At 39.9% G+C, this 19,530-nt stretch overlaps 1 protein-coding gene across 1 annotated transcript in view; it reads right to left on the bottom strand.

The window, feature by feature from the left end:
* Window positions 1–13,782: 13,782 nt before the first annotated feature.
* Window positions 13,783–19,530, bottom strand: part of ZNF217 (zinc finger protein 217) — a 30,168-nt gene continuing 24,420 nt past the window's right edge. The window contains exons 5-6 of the mRNA XM_009274058.2: window positions 17,185–17,313; window positions 13,783–15,894 (exon numbers count right to left, since the gene is read on the bottom strand). Coding sequence (XP_009272333.1) covers window positions 17,204–17,313 — 110 coding nt within the window. The 3' untranslated portion in view covers window positions 13,783–15,894; window positions 17,185–17,203. The remainder of the gene's footprint in view (window positions 15,895–17,184; window positions 17,314–19,530) is intronic.

Raw genomic sequence — 19,530 nt, 5'->3', positions numbered from 1 at the left:
CAGCACCTGAAGTCAAGATAAGTCTTTCTGTTGATGGCCCTGGATGAGCCACTAGGTAGTTATTCCAGAAAGAAATGCTCCCTGGGTTTTCTTTTTTCTTCTTAATTACTCTCTGCAGTGGTTGACTTCACACAAGCACGCAGAATTTAGGATTTTTATTCTCCAGTTGTCTCCTGAAGGAAAGTGAAAGAATAAAAAAAATAAAAATAATGGGTTTACAGTGATAATGGAAGCCGACATACCTTTGCAAATGAACACATGCCAAGCGTAAAAGCCCGGGGAGAGGGTGTGCATCCCGCACATGCTGTGCCGCGTCCCGCCGGCACGTTCCTAATCTTCCCTCCAACCGCCTCCCTCCGATTTCATTTCAGTCTTCAGCTTTATTTATACCAACTTCTAAAAAACAGAAGCCAGATTCTGAATTCATTTATTCTGGTGTAAATCCAGAGCAACTCCTTCGAATTCAGTATGTATGTTTACCCTCTGTCTACACAGCTCCAAACACTGTCCTCATGGTCCTAACCTTGGATTCCTAACATGTTTAGATGGTTTTGAAAACAACTTCAGCAAACAGTCTCTAGCTTTGTGCAGATTAAATCTAAGGCACAGTCTGCACTTCAGAAGTTTTATAGTTATGTCAGGGAAGTGATTGCAAAACTTTGTTATTGATGTGACTATGCTGGTTAAAAGTCCTAATGTAAAAACAGTTGTATCGCTATAAAGCACTTTATACTGGTACAGCTTATTTTGCTTTGCTGGACCACTTTTATACCAGTGCAAGCACTTTTATCCCGGTATACTTCAGTCTACACTCGTGGTCATTTTTTGTTTTAACTATGCCGGCAAAAATGTGAAGAATAGATGAAGTTTAAGATGACACTGTTGTTTCTTGTACCAAAGTGTCTGTACAATATTTTCTTTGAGAGTATTTTTAAAAGTGAAATAGCTGTACCACTGGACTTAACTGCAGAGTAATAAACTTCCAGTTCATCATCACTCTCAGCTCATGAAATGTCTTCAGGCCTTTGTAAAAAGCCCTGTTTGAGACAACAGATTAAATACTAATCCTAGCAGGTCGTACATCTCCACTTGAGTTCATACCATCTAGCTGAGCAAACTTTTTTTTTTTCTTTTTTGATCTAAGTAAAGACAACAAATTCTTTCATTAGACTTCTTAGATGAGATAGCAGGGAAAAAAACCCAATATTTTAAAAAGAAAATGAAAATAACATCTTGCAAAAATGCAGCTACATTAAATGCAAGGAATGCTTTCCCTTGTAACCCACATCCCCGCATGGGCATCAGCCCCAGGTGAGGGATGTATTTACAGTACTTAAACATCCATGCAATTGTCTCAAATGTGGAAGATTTATATGGGCAATGTTTTCACTTAGCAACTAGTCCGTGTAACATTCAAAAATTACATATCTGTATGTATCTAGGTAGATACGCAGCTATATGCAGATATCTACCCCCTATATACATTCATATATTTGTGCATACACTGGCACACTATATACGTGTGCGTGTATTTATAAACAGGCAACAATTCTGTGGCTGAAGTAACAGCTGGGCACTGTTGGCACCAAGCGAAACAGCAGATACCTTCAGGATGTACAATGCAGTGTTTTGGCTTTATAATGCAGCAAATGCTGGAATGTGCAATACAGGTGGCAAAAGCTGACAAGCTCAACAGTTCTTATTTGGCTCAGGGTACTTCACTGTCATACGTCTCTGGTACAATATGCCCTTTCGTCTAGTGCTCAGGCACCACTTATTAATCCTTTGTTGGGGTTTCTTTTTTCTGTACGTTTGTTTTGGGTTTTATTACCTTGAATATGTCAGCACGAATCACGCAAGACCCATCCCCATTTTAAATAATAGAGCATAGTTGGCCATAATAGTAAATTTGACAGTTTTGCTCTGCCCCAGCGCTTGTGGTATGTAGTAAGTTTGTTACTGGCAGCATCTTCAGGTTACATCTGTGACCCGTGGTGTTAGGTCTAGAGTTTTGTTTAAAAAGTAAAAAAAAAAAAAAGAATCAAAAGGTCATTTCTCTTTAAAAAAAATGTATATACTACAAATCGCAAAAAGGAAAGATTAAACACATTTTTTATATTAACAACGCAAATGGGACTCCTTTCCGAGAGGACTCACGGTGACTTTATCTGTAGAATGTTTCAGTGCTTATGCACTAATTTTGTAACAAGTGCATGCTGTATAGAATATATTGCCTGTATACTTAGAGTGGAGGGGGGGCCAAGCTGCTTTTCATTGTGCACTGCAGCTTGTTTGGATGAAAAGTTACGCCTTTGATGCATTTTTATACTGTACATATTTGTATATATTAACTATATTGCCATGTTACGAACACAGATTTTGTTATATTTGCTTGTTTCGGTTTCCTACAAAAATTGGTCCATGACGGGGGATATTTTTTTTTTTTTTGTATAGAAAATCCGCTTGTAATTTTTGTTTGTTTGTTTTCTTGGTCATCATCTTTTAATGGTTCATAAAGGAATTAGAGATGAGTTTTTGGAGGAACTCTGAGAAGCAAGTCTGTGTTTGCATGAGACCTGCCCAATTGCTGGCTATAAAGGGGGGCGGGGGGAAGAGGGGAAATCTAAGTCAAGTTTTGCTTTTAAAGCATGCTTAGTCCCATGGGAAAACTCATACATGTACAATTATTCTGTTTGTATTTTATCTAATAGTGCCTGAATTTTTTTTAATGTCTTCTTGGAGGAACAATTCATAATTGTCAAAATTTGAAACATTAGCTTAATTTTGTTTTCATGACCTCTCATTTCTCCTCCTTATTTATTTTGTTGCTGTTTATAATGGGCCCCAAGGCCATTTCTGACATTGCAGTGTTCTTCTTCCACATTAAGGATGTTTTTAAAATTACTAAGATTATTGAGCCAACAGGCTGTTTTAATCAAAACCATGTTTCACTTGGTTTTGATGATTATGAATGGTCCTTACAATGGAAAAAACCCTTTCTGCTGGGAGGACCGTACCACCTAGTGGCCCTAAAGCTTCATCACAGATATGCATCTTCCCAATAGTTACCGTCTTTCTCAAAGCCTAGCTGGCAATTATTTGCTTATTATAACTAACTTAAACTAAACAAATTGATAATGTTAATGGCATTTTTTTTTTCTTTGGTTGATTGCTAAATAAATTCGTATAATTTATACTAGAGGAGATTACTGCTTTTATTGTTTTGGGTTCCCCCAAACCAATTATTAACAATCAGGACTATGTATCTCATTAAATTTAAATCAGGTCAAACCTATTTATCTAAGGCCTTTTCTGATTTACAGGAAGATGACTGTATTCCAGTGCATTTAAGATGTATTTCTGTGTATGATTTTGCAGCATTGAAATCTATTAACGGTGATTTTTTGTTCTGTATTTTTACCATGGTAAATACATTGTGTAAAAAAATAAAAAAAAAAATCCCTCAACTTTACCACAGAAAACATTACTTTTTATGCCCAGGGATTTTTTTTTTAAATAAAATCACCGCAGTTTTAGAACTGTAATTAAAGCCCTGAATAATAGATCACACATCTTTATCTGTTGTGTTTAAAAGGAAAAAAAATAGCCCAAACTGTTCACATAATCCTGAATGCCTCATTTCCATAAAAAAGGTTTCTATACATATATTATTTACATTTTTAAACATGGTAATTCTTTCCTTTGTGGCATAAAATGTCTCTTTTCCACTGCAGCTATTGGAAAGCGACTGCTCACATCTGAAATGTTATCGTAATTTGCATCAGGAAACCCAACTGCAGACATTAAGGACTTGGGTGTGTTCAATTATGATTTTGCTGGAGGCTGTCCCTCATTTTAATGCTGCACTCATTGAACTACCTTTCTGAAATCTAGCTGATATGGTTCACCATAGACATGCTTCACAACATCATTAGCTTTGCAAATGGCTTCATTTCAGTCAATGCAGACTTCAGTTTTGGCCAATTGTAAAATGGAAATTTGAAAAGGAAAAAAAAAACAGATGCACTTAAAACATGAAAAGAATTATTTATATGATAAAAATATATTTAGATTTTCAAAGCACAAGACTGAACAGAAGTGCTCTTTTTATGCTTTCTGAAGATGTTACTGTTAAAAGTCTTTCTACATCAGGCTTAATAAATCTGTAATGACATTTGATGGATTGATTTTTGTGTGGGTTTTTCTTTTCTTTCTTTCTTTCTTTCTTTTTTCCCACTTTCTTTCTCTGCAGAGAAAGAAAAAGACTGACCTGGAGAGGCTGTGGGAGTAAAAAAAACCACAGGAATGCGCCTGTTTCAGTAAAACTCTCGAACGATTTCTAGCAGCCTCCCTTCCCCTACATAATAATCACTTAAAATAAGAAAAAGGAAAAAAAAAAACCCAAGTACACCACCCTGCATTTGTTTCTACAGATCTTTTTCTTTCCCTCATCTGGCTCCTCTGACCACTCCATGCCTGGGTTATTTATGGTGTAATCTACAGCGAGGCATTGGGCTGCTGTCACACAAATTCAAGGCTCGCTAGCCATAAACCAGGCATGATTGAGATACCAAACACCCTTCTCTCAAGTGCTCCACCTCAGACGGATGGCTCTGTTTAACACTTAGTTTCCCTAAGCACTCCCTCGTCCCCCGTAACGTCCCCCCTGAGCGGGGTGATGTGTCACGCGCCCGACTGCGTCAGCACACGCCGATGCCGCCCCGGCCGTGATGGGTTATTTACTGCTGATGAGTCAAAGCTCTCCATGGCAGAGATTCCTGAGACTTGTACTCATTAAATTTTGATGGGTACGGTATCACCTATTAGCCATATTTAATTGCCACTGCTCCTCCTCGCCATGATAAAATGCACGATGAGCGGCAGAGCCCATCTCCAGACAGCCTGGCCGGCTGCGCGGCCGCGGGCAGCCGTGGTCCTGAGGGCAGAGCATCCTCCCCACGCTGCTGCCAGCCTTTCTGTCCCCTCCACGCGCTCCCCCGTCACTGAAGGAGAGGGCAGTTGGCCCCACTCAGAGGGGAGGGAAGTGCAGGATGTGTCCCCCCACCCTGCCATCACCCTTCTCCTTGGATTTCCTCCAAATCACCTGTTTCCCAAAAGCCCCTCTCAGGGTCTGTCCAGCCTGGCATGGAGGACAGGGGCCACCAAGGCAGCACCCATCCCTCCTTCAGCCACCCAGCCCCAACGCGCAGAGCCGAAGCCGGCGAAAGGCTCCGCACCTTCCTCACTCCTCCACCCGCTCCTTGGTGTGACTGTCCCACACCCACACAGACCCACGGCTGACCTGCACGAGCCACCCTTCAACTTCCACACGCCGGGCAGTTCATTAGCGAATACACTTAGGAGACAGTGCCTTGGATCCTGCAACACTGACTTTTTTTTTTTAAAGTGATTTTTTTTTTTCAAGGAATATATTGCACACATTTCAAGAAACTCCTCTAGGGTAAAATAAAATATATATATAGATGGCTAAAATAACAAATGAATCATAAAACTTAGAGATGGAAAAGGACTATTAGATCATCCAATTTATCTTGCTGTCTGCCAATACAGGTTTGTTCCCCGCAGACCGCTCCCCAGGGCTTTGTCTAGCCTTTCTGACTTAACTCCAGCACGCAGGGTCCTCTGCCACTTTCCTGGGAAGAATAGTTAATGGGTTAGGCATGTTTTATAGGTACAGGGCCAAATCCTGGCCTGGAGGGAGTCTCACCTGCAAGGCGCACAGGCGTTGACACCAAATATTTTAATGACTCCACAGAGCAGCAATACACGCGCCGCTTGAGCGTGTTTCCACCTCGTGCCCTTGCACACGGCTGCTGGCCCACGCCACCCCGTAAGGGACCATGGTCTGCAGGGAGCCCTGTCCCGTCTATCCCAGAGCCCTGGGTCCAGCCGGCTGGGCAGCACCGGGGCTGGGCAGGATCAAACGCCTACCCATGCTGCAGCGTTCCTATATTGATGGAGACTGCCAAACCAGCTGCAGGCAGCTCTCAGCAGGCTTAAGAGACTGCTCTAATTTATTCCAAGGGTTTGAACTTGCATCTCTTTTTTTTTTTTTTTTTTTTGTTTAATTATTGGTGATACACTCCAACAGAACAAACAAACAAATAAAATCAACCCTTCAGCTTCTCAGATGGATGTTTTGGCTACAGGGCAACTTTGAAAGCTGGTTCAACTGTTTTTGCTTTCATTTTTTGCTGCTCCTTAAAACTGTCTTGATTTAATAAAAGTTAAATGTTTTCATAGGAAAATCAGGCTGGGTGGTTTGTGATTCTTTTATGTACAACACGAATATTACATTATTCAACAATTCAGGAATAAATTTAATTCTGTCTGCCTTTGCTGAATGTTTTACAATTTAAATAGCTGGTCTGACAGTGAAGCCCGGGTACTAAGGAGAGATCGATTAGCTCCAGAAGGGCACCAAGGTCATGGTACAAAGGACTTCAGGTGGGACATCACCAGGCCTGTGGGAGGTAGGAGAGGAGACCCTGGAACCAGGGGCTGGGGTTTGCCATGGGGTTATCTGACTCACCTTCCTGAGACACCACAAAATGGGAAGGACCCACGGTTTACTCTGAAATTTAAAAAGCACGAAAGCGCCATCCAAGCTGGCTGCCCTTCACAGACAGCCCCGTTCATCACCCCGATCCCCTCCATGAGCGAGGGGTTAGACGGGCCGGGGACATCTCCGCGTAGGGCCATCGCTTACGCCCAGGCACGCACTGAGCTTTCCCGGGAGTTTGTACACAGCTGACGCCCCGCGTTTCTGAGTCAGTCTGGGGCATGGCTGCTGAGCACACCGCACCCAGCACAGCGGCTTGAGGGGTTTGTGTCACTCAGGGCAGCTTATTAGGAAAATTTATGGTCAGGAAAACAAAAGTTTAGAGGAACAAAAGGCAACCCTACATACCCTCAGCATCTGTTCCTGGCTCACACCGACTCCTCAGCCCCAGCTCAGAGGCAATTCTGGAGCAAACTGAGCTTTTAACTGGGCTCCAGACCTCAGGCTGTCCTTATGGAAAGAGAAGTAACAAACATCACAAGAAAAACAAACTGAAACGGAGTATAAAAGTTCAGGCTGTATTAAGTTGCTCCCCACTACTGGGAAGATCTTTCCTTGTTCACGGGAAGGAGTTGAGGCCCTGAGGATGGAGATGGAGACCCTCCCGGGATGCAGCACACACAGACACCCCTGCAGCCCGCGCTTACCCCACCCAGGACAACGAGCTGGGAGATCCTCTCCTCCTCCACCCACCAGTTCACACGGGGAGCGGGAGTGTGCTGGTGTTGGCAGTCGTGCACAGGGCCAGACTTTTATCACGGCAGGTAGAAATAATCAACCACACCAAGTAACTGCCAGATTTAGGCTACGTGTACACGAGGACTGAGCAGGGCCCTCCTCGAATGATGTCTGCTCATCTGCCCTGTTTTTGATGATCAGCAGCGCACTCGGCACCATAAATGAGTAAGCAGGAAAAGGGGTGTGCTCATACGGGATTCAGTCAATACGAGGATAGGGTGGTAGGGTAAAGAAGGCACAAAACGGGGTGAGAGCTCTCGGTAGGTACCCAGCTCCCCGCTGCCCTGGGACTGTGCGGTACCTTCAACATCAGCTGCATGCCCTAAAGGAGTTCTTAACCAAGCTGTGCTTTGGGGAAACACAGTTCAAATACTGCCTTTATTTTTTCTCTGCTCATCAGACCACTGCAGTCTTCTGGAGCAAGGTCCAGACCACTCCATTTTGTAAAATTTAGGGCTTTGGCAGAAATGAGTTTTCTGCAGCCCAAACAGTAATCTGGGCTAAGCCCTTTGATGCCTCCTCTGATTGTCCCGCAAAAGACACCTAAGTCCCTAAAATATCAAGTACGTCACACGTGTAAAGGGCCCTAGTGAGGGAGGAGGAGGCTTCTTGCAGAGACGATCAGATAAACCTCAACACTGACAAGAGCATTTGGGAAACGAAGACTGGCTACACACTGAAAATATTTATCGCAATGGTACTGGCACCTGAAAGGTATTTACAATATTTTTAATACGGAAGAGACATACTTTTGCTGGTAGAATGGTGCTTCTATGGCTGTAACGTATTTAGGGAATTTGTACAGATGTAGCGATGAGATGAACGCCACCTTTGAAATGTTGGGGAGACTCCGGCCTACTGGTCGTTCCTACAGTGACCAGACAGAACACGGCTGCAACGCTGAGGTTGGACATTTCAGGTGCTACTGCAAAGGAAACATTAAATTACATAAAAGAAAAATTGCCCAGAGAAATATGCCCTAAATATGAAGTAGGTTTGGGGTTTTTTTTAAATTGATGCCAGTTTTATGTTAATACTCAACTTTAATCTATAAAGATGCAAGTATAGCTACAGTTCCTCAGTTACCAGAGCTGACTCTCCACCAAAAAGTCCTTTTTGCTGGTAGACTATCACTGGTCTTTATTTTTAAAGCCTTCAGAACGAAATTCACTGAATCTGGCTTTTTGAGCATGCAGTTCAGTGGTGTGGTGCAATTCAGGTGTGATTAAAGTGTCTTGAGTCCTGGCTTTATAATTCCAAAAATCACTGACAAGTAAAAAAACCCAAAAGCCAGAACCAAAACCAAATCCAAAACATTTCTTTGCACCAGGATATTCAAGTATTCCCATTTAGTTGACAAGAACTGAACAGCATTAGAAGCATTTAAGAATTTTGCTTGCTTGTTTTTCTGAAGTAACTAATGAAATATCAATAGCTCTGGATAAACTCATCCTAGAATACGCTCAGGTTAAATTAACAAAATGAGAAGCCCCTGAGCTTAGGAAAACAGCAATAATGCTAGGTTAGAGAAGGGGGAAATCACTTTTTTTTTTTTTTTTTATAAAAAGTCCATCTGTAAGCAATTGTGCTAATGCTTTAAAGATGATCAGCTCAGGCTTCTGGAGTCAAACAGGAAAACAACCAAAATTCTTATCGGGAAAGAAATTTTTCAACCTGAAAACAGATTCTGTCAAAATGTCAAAGGCCCAGATTTAGGTTCTGCTAAGAGAGACTTTTACAAGACCCAATTTGAATAGAAATGTTGAGTTCAATTACCTTTTAACCTCAAGCAGAGGGAGGAAGACAAGCAATACAAACCCAAACACAATGCTGAAGGTAAATCAAAAAGAAACAGAAATTAAGAAGTGCCAAATCTCATCCTGATCCGACTTTGTGGAACGCATAGAGCGAATGAACGCCACTAACAGTGAGAAGCGCAGTGGGAAGGTGTATCAGTTAAGGTGTTATTTGCACTAAAGTTTACCAAAAAATTGAGCCTGGAAAACACGTTAGCTGGACAATAAAGATAACTGAAGCGCAGAGCCGTTTCTCCTTGTTTAACTGAGAACGGAAGCCTGAGCTGTACGAAATACCTTGGCCTGCTGGCTGAAAACCTGGGGAGTTTCTGCAGGTTTTGGTGAGAGGTAGTTGGAAGAACAGAGGAGGAAAAAATGCAAGTTTGGTGAAAATGTATTTCTGAATTAATTCTAATTTCACCCAGTTGTTCTGACCTTCTCTTTTCCTTAACTATTTATGCTTAACTTTGACATTAAAATTTCATTCGGTTTGCTCAGAATTACTTTATTTAGCAATGTTTAATTAGATTTTTGAGAACATATATATATATATATATTACAAATCCAGAAGTACCCTAAACTGAAATAACATTTAATGACAAAATGTGAGCTTTTTTTAATGAGCTTTTTTTAACTAAAAAGGGGGGGCATTTTTTGCTTTAAGTGAAAACTCTTTCCTGATTTTCCAGAATTATCAGAAAACCAGGCAGCCTGTTGTTTCCCCAGCTGACACAGGTAACGCCAGCTCCTCCTGTTCACCACTTCCCACTTGTTCCAATAAACCGCACCAAAGATGGAGGGATGAAATCGCAGAAAGGTTCTTTGCAAGTAATTATTCAACAAGATGAAAAATCAGTAATTAGATCATGACTTTCATAGAGGATTAATGAAAATATTTTATATGTGGAAAAATGAGTTTTAAATGCCGAAGTGTTCCATAATAATTTATTAGACCAGATTTGCTCATGCAAATAATTTTGTACCTAAGATTCACTCAGAGAAATGTCTGTCTCATAGTGATGGGTACCACATTACAAAATGCATCATTTAATTAATCATAAGATCTTCAGCAGTCAAAAATAATGGTAGCCAGCAGCTAAACTGCACACTAAATCTTCTCTGTAGCAACACATTTCAGTAAATATCGATAGGGTGAGAAGAGAAAATTGGAGATGACATTTCTGTACCTACAGATTTCCTTTGGTTCATCCCACTTGTCGGTGAAGTTTTCTGGTTATACTGCGATTTCTGCTACGCAGATTATTTAAATAGGTCAACATCTTTCTGCATGTATGGTCTATTCTGGGGCAGCTCTGTGTTTGTTTTATTTTTATCTACTTTTATGCAATTGCTAATTAACTTATGAATCCAAAGTAAACTTGGCCTTAAGATGTATAGCACCTTCAGCATCGCAAGCTGCTGTCTCCTGACGGCTCATCTCTTCCTTTAGCTTGTTCCAGGTGGCTCTTCTTTGCTAACACTGCCATCTAATGCCCAAACACACTCTAAGCTCTCACTAGGAGGAGGAAACACGATGCTGGATTGCCTTTTCCACATCATCTCTTGATCACAATGCTGTTGAGAGCCACCCCTTTGTCCACCCTAGAGCTTCCACCATTAATAAGAGCAAGCAAGAGGAGCAATGATGACTGTTTTTAGAAGTGCTCCACCCAACAACCTTTCCCTGTCTTGCAGAAGCTGAGGGACATTTGTGAAGTGTCAAAACAGCAGAAGCGATGAGCTCCTGGAGGCTGCGGAGCCCAGCTCAGCCTGGAAGCCAACAGCGATGGTATTTTGCATGTAGGGAGCTAGGGATAACATCAGTGGAAACAAAGGAAGGAAACTTCTAAAAAGGGAACAGTGTTACCAAAATCCAGAGTCCCCCAGTTCCAAGCTTCGTTATCCTGCAGAAAGATCCAGCTTGGTCCAGAGCTAAGTATGTTACTTTGCTTTCATACAAACACATACAGAAGGAGCACGAAGCTGCTGTATCTGCCCTAAGCAGATCAGGCTCAGTTCAACTAGAGCCAATAACAAAATCAAGAACAGGGGATCTGGGAAGATACCACACCTTTACAGTTAACTCTTCAAAGAAAGAGGCGGCATACTTACAGATCTGTGGTCAGAACGGAGGCCAACATGGCAGTCTGAAAAGTGTTACACCAGGGCATTTCTTGTTTTGTAGTACCATGCTCAACCCAGCAGGCTGGTGTCTCTGGAGTCATACACCAACAGCTACTAACAGCTACTGATTTTTGCAATGTCTCACGTATGACCCAATACTGGACTCAGGATCTATCAATAATGAACTCCAAACTAAATAAAACTGCCTATCATATAACCGACCCTTGTTACGGATAACAATACATGTCAAAATGAGCACTTGTAATTAGCATGTAGTTACTCAGTCTGCATAATTACACATGGTAATCAAGCTGTAGCATGTTTGGAAATGCTAGATCTCATTTTCCCCAGTAATCCCAAATCATATGAATATCTTCTGTAGGAACTACTACTTTAGATGTTATGAATTAATATTAAGATGAAATTGAATTAAATGTACTGATTTTAATGTCATGAATGCACTCATAACTATTTTTTCCCATGAGAACCATCTGCGATTTAGAGACTTGCTAATCCTAATTAAATGCACTTTTCTTAAGTGTGTGCAAATGAACAGAGAAATCTGCTCAGTAACGCACTTGCATATTTTCCTCTTTCACAAAGGGGAAGAAGAAACTGTTTTGTGACTTAGTATTAGATCTACCTCGTCAGAGAAAATGAGTGTTGCTTCTTGTAATTTCAAGACATATAGTAGTCTGACTACGTATCTTAACTGGCAATTCAGTGAAAGCATAGAAAGAAGATCCCTCAAACAAGTGTTTATAATGCTGATCTGAACGGTTACAGTCACTGTAGAGAAACACTGTATTTTAGTCACCTTCCAGCTTTTTAGATAGTACTTTAAGCCCTCTGATAAGCTGCTTGGAGGCAACAAACAGTACCTGGCACGCTGCAGATTATTATGCAAGCCAGTTACCGCAGGGCTTCGTTGGCATGAGGCGGGTAGAAACCACAGCAGACCACGGAGCCAGGAGCACATCTCACCAACCCCTCAACTAGAGCAGCTTTATCGACACCAACAGTGAAGACACCTTAGATTTATTCACTGGCTCAATTTCTGTTTTGTTTTGGCCTTCCCCCCCTGAAGAGAGTCTCAATCTTTCAATTAAGCCAACTTAGGCTGGGAATAAGAAAGGAATAGCGGGGAACAAAGTTTTAGCAGTATTAATGTCGCTCACAACTGAGAAACCAATTATATGACAAAACAGACATGGTAACACTGAAAAAAACCACCTCCAAAAATCACACACTGTTTGAAGATGCAAGAGACTTGAAGCCAAAGACTTCGCAATCTTCAGTTGAATAACCTTGTACTGGTTCTGTACCTTTAACACCTCCCTCTCAGTCACTTAGTGAGATTTGCCTTTTTAATTTGACTTTTAATTCAACAGCTTGCATAGCTCACAAATTGGTATGGCAATGTAGGCATCTAAATATGATACCTAAAGTCACTGGAATACACATCTGTTGTCTCTACGTCAGTCTAGCTTATCTGAAACTACTAAAGGCAAACAGAAGGACCCTTAGTGCTCCCAAGAGGCACCAAAGGAAAGCCGTGGTTAATAGCAAGGATGACTTGCAAAGCTCACACTTACTTCTTGTATCCTGTCTAACCACGTTGTCATTCAGCAGCGCACAGAAATTTCTTGATAGCCGTGCTACCCTAAGTCCAGCTGAACGTCTTCAGGAGCAAGACTCCAAGACCCCTCATTTCTGCACCACAGGCACTGCAAGAACTTGCTGTTCACAGAGCAAGCGACAGATCCGCACATCACATCATTTTGTTCTTAAGCTCCCACTTTAAAAGCAGGGCTGTTGGAGAGAATAAAAGCTTCACTTAAGTCAAGAAACAAGTCTAACCTACTTCTACAAACCTTGTCAGGCAATAAGTGCCAGCCTAGCATAGGAATCAAAAGCTTAACCTGTGATATCAATGAGGCTGTGGTCACTCATGTACGTGCCCTTAAATGCAGTTGATTTACATTGGGGATCTCATCTGATGAGCTCCCTTCCTCTCAAGGATGAGTTGCCTTTGACAGGTCTTTTCTAGCTGTCTTCCAAGCTCATAATCTAGTTTTGAGATACGGTCAGAGGTGTTGGTGAGGTCTGGCGGCTTAGTTGAGTTCCAAGAACACATCAGACCTAGAAATTTTTCAGAACATATTTGGTTTCAAAGATAGTTTAAGCCTATACAAGTTCTGAAGCCTCACACACACGCAAAAAATATCCATGCTCCCCTCATAATTTTATTACCAGAAAGAATGCATACAACGACTCAATTTCCTTTCTTGAAGGAAAATAACTGAAAGAAACAAAAGGTTTCTTCAGTATTTTAAGAGTTTTCCTCTTCCGAGGGATTTTCTGGGAAATGACTCAGTATATTCATATACGCAACTGAACAGGGCATGAATTTGGTTTTGGTTATTGGCAGGTTCTCCTTCTTCCTCCTTCCCCAGCGGTGCAAGTATGACGAAAGGTCGAGTGAATATGAAATTCCAGGCAACTCATTTTAAGCTTTAAAAGCAAGACACAGAAACCAGCTTTGCAAAACACCAAGTCTATATTTACATCCACATGTAATAATATACTCAACTAAAGTGAAATACATCATAAATTAAATGAGTAATGTGTGCCTACTGCTTGATGACTTCTGGTTTCAACAATTAAAATAAAACAAAATGGAATGAAATAAATACATAAACAAAAAAAAAATCAACAATTTGTACCTCTATATATGCACTGTTATTTCCAAAGAAACATACAAAACCAGTAGTATCCCAATAGTTAATACTGATGGGCAAAGTGTATTCTGAAGTACAGGGCTGTGCTGCCATGAAAGTCATGTTCATTTTTCCATTCCAACCCCAAGCTACCTACCAAAAAAAGCCTTGAGGGAAACTGTACCAGCATAAAGGGAGATTAAAAACAAACAATTCTTAGGTCTGTCTGCTGAAACATCTTAAAAACCAGCCCCATACATTTTAATCACAGAACCCCGTAAGGTACACAGATGATAGTTACAGCATGCATTCTATAAGACTCATTGAAAGATCACGCAAAAAAATAGATTAACCATTTTCCAAGTGAATTCATCTTCAAAAAATAGGCTATAAAAGTGCAAAACTAGGAAAACAAAAATCTAGATTATGTACATATGGCTCAGCTTATGAACAGGAAAAAAGGTAAATAGTGTACAATTTCCTGATACACAGCACTTCATTACATCGCCAGTTTACAGAGACGTTAAAAATAGGTCCCATATACAGGAACTAAGACATACAACTGGAACATCTCAAGTTGCATAATGAAAAAAGAGTTTCTAGGCTTTGCTATTTTACATTTGCTGTATGAGGGAAGAGAGCAAAATGAACAGTGCAAAATTTTTCATCTTTTGTTTTACTAAAATATATGGAAGTCAAAGCCAGGTACAGAAGAAATTAACTCTTAACTACAGGCTTTATGAGAAGCAACTAGGAACGCAAGTCAAAATATGCAACAATTCTGCTTTACTGGCTGGTAACTGGCCATCTTCCCTTTACAAAAATTAAACTGCATGTGCATTAGAAAAAACTCTTGTTGTCTTCACAAAAAAATAAAAGGAGATATTCTCCCATTTACAGGTTATTTCTCACTTATTTTAAACACCCAGTAGATGCTAAAACTCGACATCAAGAAGCTTCCAAGCACAGTCAAGCAGGCTACACCATAGCCACATCCCTTCTGAAGTCTGTAGATCCCATATTCATATTGCAAGTCTGTTTGTTTGCGACTTTACAGTTTGGACAAAGGTGCAAAGTAGTTTTCCTCTAAATGTAACTGTATTGAGTTTAGTACAAAACTAAACATGTGAAACATTTAGATTAGTATCGTTTCTTACGCAAGTCCTAGGTATTTTCTGCTGTAAAAGTTTGTACATTGGTACAGATGTTCATTTAAGAGGCTTCTTTGAAGAACAGCAACCAATGCCAAGAGAAAAATCCAACCGTATTTCGGGAACACCACACTGAAATCCAAATGTCAAGTATTGCCTCATCCTTGCATTTAAAAATATGCTGGAAACAACCCCAGGGAAACAGATCCCTCCAACACATTATGGTCCTAACATATACAAGGCAGATCAGCATCATGTCAGCACCACTGCTTTGATGTTCACAACATTTATAAACTGGACAGTTTCAGACAGTTTATTTGGAAGTTGTTTTAAAAAAACTAACATAGTTCAACAGAAAAAACAGATGAGAAACTTTCACCTTTATGAAAAAGGAGCATTAAGCCAACAGGATTTCAACTTCAATATTTACAGTTTACCTGAGGTGCAATGATTATATATTCTTTCCAAGAGAAACTCTTCAGCAGCGCTCAAGTATGTAAAAATATAATTCCTACCTAATATTTGGTCAATTAATTCTAATGAAAAATACTCAAAAGTCAATGTCAAGATATACATTCTCCACACACCTTCATAACCCAATTGTTTAGACTACTTTTTATGGCTATTTGGTACAAAATGTTAACAGAACCAGTATCATAAAACTGTAGTGTTTTTATATACAGTACAATCACAGCTTAGTTCAGTAGCTTTCACCATTCAATTTTCCTCAAAGGATGAACTGCAGGTATAACTCCATAGAACATGCACTTGTCTCCTTAGACCTAGGGGAAAAAAGAAAAAAAACAGTTTTGTGTTATAAAACTATAAAATAGTACAACACATTTTTTGTTGTGAGGAGTATCTTTAAAACATAAAGGGAATTTCTTCTGCACCCTTTCATAACTGTATTTAGAAATTGATATTGCCATATAAGGTCTGTGTCTTCTATTTGCCAAATAAAAGCTGGCAATCAAGTCTACTTTTGAAGATACTCAAGCCCCCAAAAGAAACACAGGCAGGAAATTGATTTATCTTAAAAAAGCAGAACTAGACAAAAATATGCTTAGTAGGGGGACAGTAAAAGCAGTAAGATTAGAAGAATATCGAGAAATAAAGCAAAGTATTTTAAAAGCTGTCAACTAGATGTCAGATAGCTCTGCTCCCCAGATATGTAAAATCTTTCCATAGAATAGTGCATGCTGGTCCAGGTGCTATAACATTCAAGACATCTCCTTAAATTTGAATGAGGAAAGTTATCTGTAGCTCTGCGTTTGAAAAAACCAGACATATTTATTTATAGTCTTATAGAGTACTTATCTCCTTAGCAGCTAAGAATGTTGCAAACACAATGGGGTTGTTAAGTTCTGAGATACAGCTACAGAACTGAAGAGATGAAGCACAGGAATTCAGAACACCAGGCTAGTTCTTTTCACTTGACCTGTTTCCCTAAGAGGCTATACCCACCCGGCAGTCAAACAAAGGAAAAACTATTTGGAACAACCTCTCCAGTACACAAAGATAAACTGTCAAGGAGCTATCAGGAAACTCTTACTTCTCTATGAAATAATCCACCAGAAAGAGTCTTGTTGTTTGAGGCAATCCTCGCAATCTTCAGAAGTCGTAAAATGAGTCATGTCTACATTTTCAGGAAGGACTAACCAACATAACCTTTCATAGGATTCATGAACTACGATAACAGGCACTTCCTCTCATTTCTAGTTCTCCACACTATGTTCCCCAACCCCATGTACTGACTTAAGGGGAAAACCCTTTTGTCGAACACTGCCCACAGGTATTGGAACTAATTAATATATTTCTCTATTGTTAGCCCTTCCATTTCTTTTAGAAAAGGAGCTTCTATGTACTTTTTATGCAAGCCATTACCACTATTCAAAATAACTAGTGCTGCTACACCAGTATTTGGTTCACTTCCTGAGAGAGGGGGGACTTGGTATTTTCAGCTGTGCTGGTTCAGACTTTCATAACCTCTTATCATGCAACGCAGCAACCCTTGATGTTATGAGTACATAATGCAACATTTAAGTAACAATTAGCTCAAAAGGTTTGTTTACCTTTTCTTGAAGTAAATGATCAAGTCTTCTTGTCACTTGGCCGAAAGTGTGCATTACCAATGAAACTTTCGTAACTTCGCTTTTGTAGCACACTGCTAGATAAGTGTTGGTATGACACCGATCTCTTTCCTGACAAAAATAAATTTAGAGGCATTAGAATTATTTCCTGCTAATCTAACTGGTCAGACGTTCAATTTTTATCAGGTCTACGTTAGCACCCAGAATCCCAGAATACCACAGATGCTACCACAAATCATCTCACAAGCAGGGCCCAAGACAAGCTATCCCTAGTACTATTAAAAGATTATATGAAATTCAGTATCCAGAACAAATATAAGAGAAATGACAAATATTAGTTTAACAACTTTGCTTTAAGCTGTATACACATGACGTCCACCTCTCCAGATTTTGCTCATTTGCAAGGAAGTATCTTTGCTTAACCCATCATACAGCAGGCTTCATTTTAAGAAGGTTTAAGTGCTGCAGTACATTCTGTAGCATGATGCCTACGCATCCAGTTTCTGTATGCTTGAAAATTGAATTTTTTAACATGAGTATTTGAGAGGAAAAACATGTATACTACATTATTGCCATCATAGATTATATGGCAATTGTGACACTTTAAAGAGTGTTAATACACATTTACTTGAAGACCTTTGTTAAGCTATTTTCAGTCTAGTATACAGGTAATTTCATGTTTATCTGAGACCATTAATTCAGATTTATATATGTGAAATCAATGCCTGTTCCATATTAAGTCTTATTAGCTTAAGCAAGCAGTCAAAAACACTCATAAAATTAAGGAAAAAAGTCAAGAATCATTACTCCCACAGGATACAAAAAGCCCAACTGCCATCCATATTCCATGAAAGCTTTAAATGCAGCACTGAAAAAACCTAGCAAGCTTTAATTAAATTAAAATGGCAAAGCTAAATTAATATTTCAACAGAATCTACAAAGCCATTGGAGTGTGTCATGAGCAATTGTCTTTAATTTGCAGCCTCTGCCAGATCAATCAGCCAACAGGTTATCCTTGATAGCATGTTGCCATTGCAAAGGCAACTAATTTGAAAATAACATAAACTGAGTGGTTTCAGAATGTTTCTGTCTCTTCAGGGCAACACAGAATGGCAGAGCTTACAAGCAATAACGGAAGGCATCATGCTTTAATCAAGTTTGCCAAGTGGAACATATTCTCATGACAACTTGATCCAGCATTTAACATGCGACACAACATGTTCATAGGACCTAAATAATGTTGCCACAAGGCACACAGGCCCTTAAAAAAAGGTTTTGACATCATGTTTTATAGTATCACCAGAGTTCAATAAAAAGACTACACAAACCTGCAGGTCTACACCTGCAGTACTTTGCATATGATATCTTACAAAATACATCTCTGAGGAGTTGCAACTCTTAGACAAACAGTTGTACTTCAGCTTTTTAACAAAAAAAAATTTGCAGAAACTTTCGTCTTCACTGTCTCCACCCACATTAATACTGAGAAGTTTGCCTGTCTGCTACCCTCCACCCTCTCAAACAACTGTCAAAGTTTGGGTTGGGTACTTCTGAGCAGAATGGTTGGAAAACTAGGAAATTAGCCTTAAAAGCCTACATTTTATTGCACAGGGCTCTTACTGAAGTTGCTAAGAAAACCCACAGAGGGGGTCTTGTCTCACAAGTCTTTCCAATGTAGGTTACAGCCATATAAAGTTGCTTTTCTTGCCCTGAGACAGCACTGTGTAACAAACAATGAAATCTCTATTTCCATGACAACAATACAGTCAAATTAGTTGCAGCCATAGTTTTGAGAACTCTAAATAACAAGAAACAGTAGAAAGTTCTTGGCTACAGGCTACTGTCTCCAAGCTTGTATCAAAGAAGAGGAAGAAAAGCCTACCACAGATTTTTCTGGCAGACAGGTGGAGCTTTCAAAAGAAGAACAAGGTGGATTCCAGTGAAGTCATTGTTTAAAAATAACATTGCATCAACTGCTACTTCAATAGGCTAACCTCACTAAGACTACTGGCAAAACAGGAAAATTTCCCTATCCCCAATGTACTACAACTTTCCCCTTCCTGTTTGCATGAAAATTAATAGGGTTTTATACAACATCAAGAGAATTCCCTCAAAACCCTGAATGTTCTATCTGCTCAACAGATAGCAATGCCATGAAGCCTCAGTCGGTGCAAATTTGCATAGTTTAGTCCTTAAGGACAGTCATGTCTTCCACCAAATGTTGAGATCACACATGAAGCTCTTAGCTACTACCAACCGTTAATTTAAAAAAAAAAAAAAGTCTTGAAAAGCGCTGAAATTTCAACAACTGAATAAAGTTTCTGTGCT

The sequence above is a fragment of the Aptenodytes forsteri genome, unplaced genomic scaffold, assembly GCF_000699145.1.
Source record: "Aptenodytes forsteri isolate BGI_AS27 unplaced genomic scaffold, ASM69914v1 Scaffold159, whole genome shotgun sequence".
Classification (NCBI taxonomy): domain Eukaryota; kingdom Metazoa; phylum Chordata; class Aves; order Sphenisciformes; family Spheniscidae; genus Aptenodytes; species Aptenodytes forsteri.
Note: the sequence above shows the minus strand (reverse complement) of the source record. Positions and strands in the feature narration are given on the sequence as shown.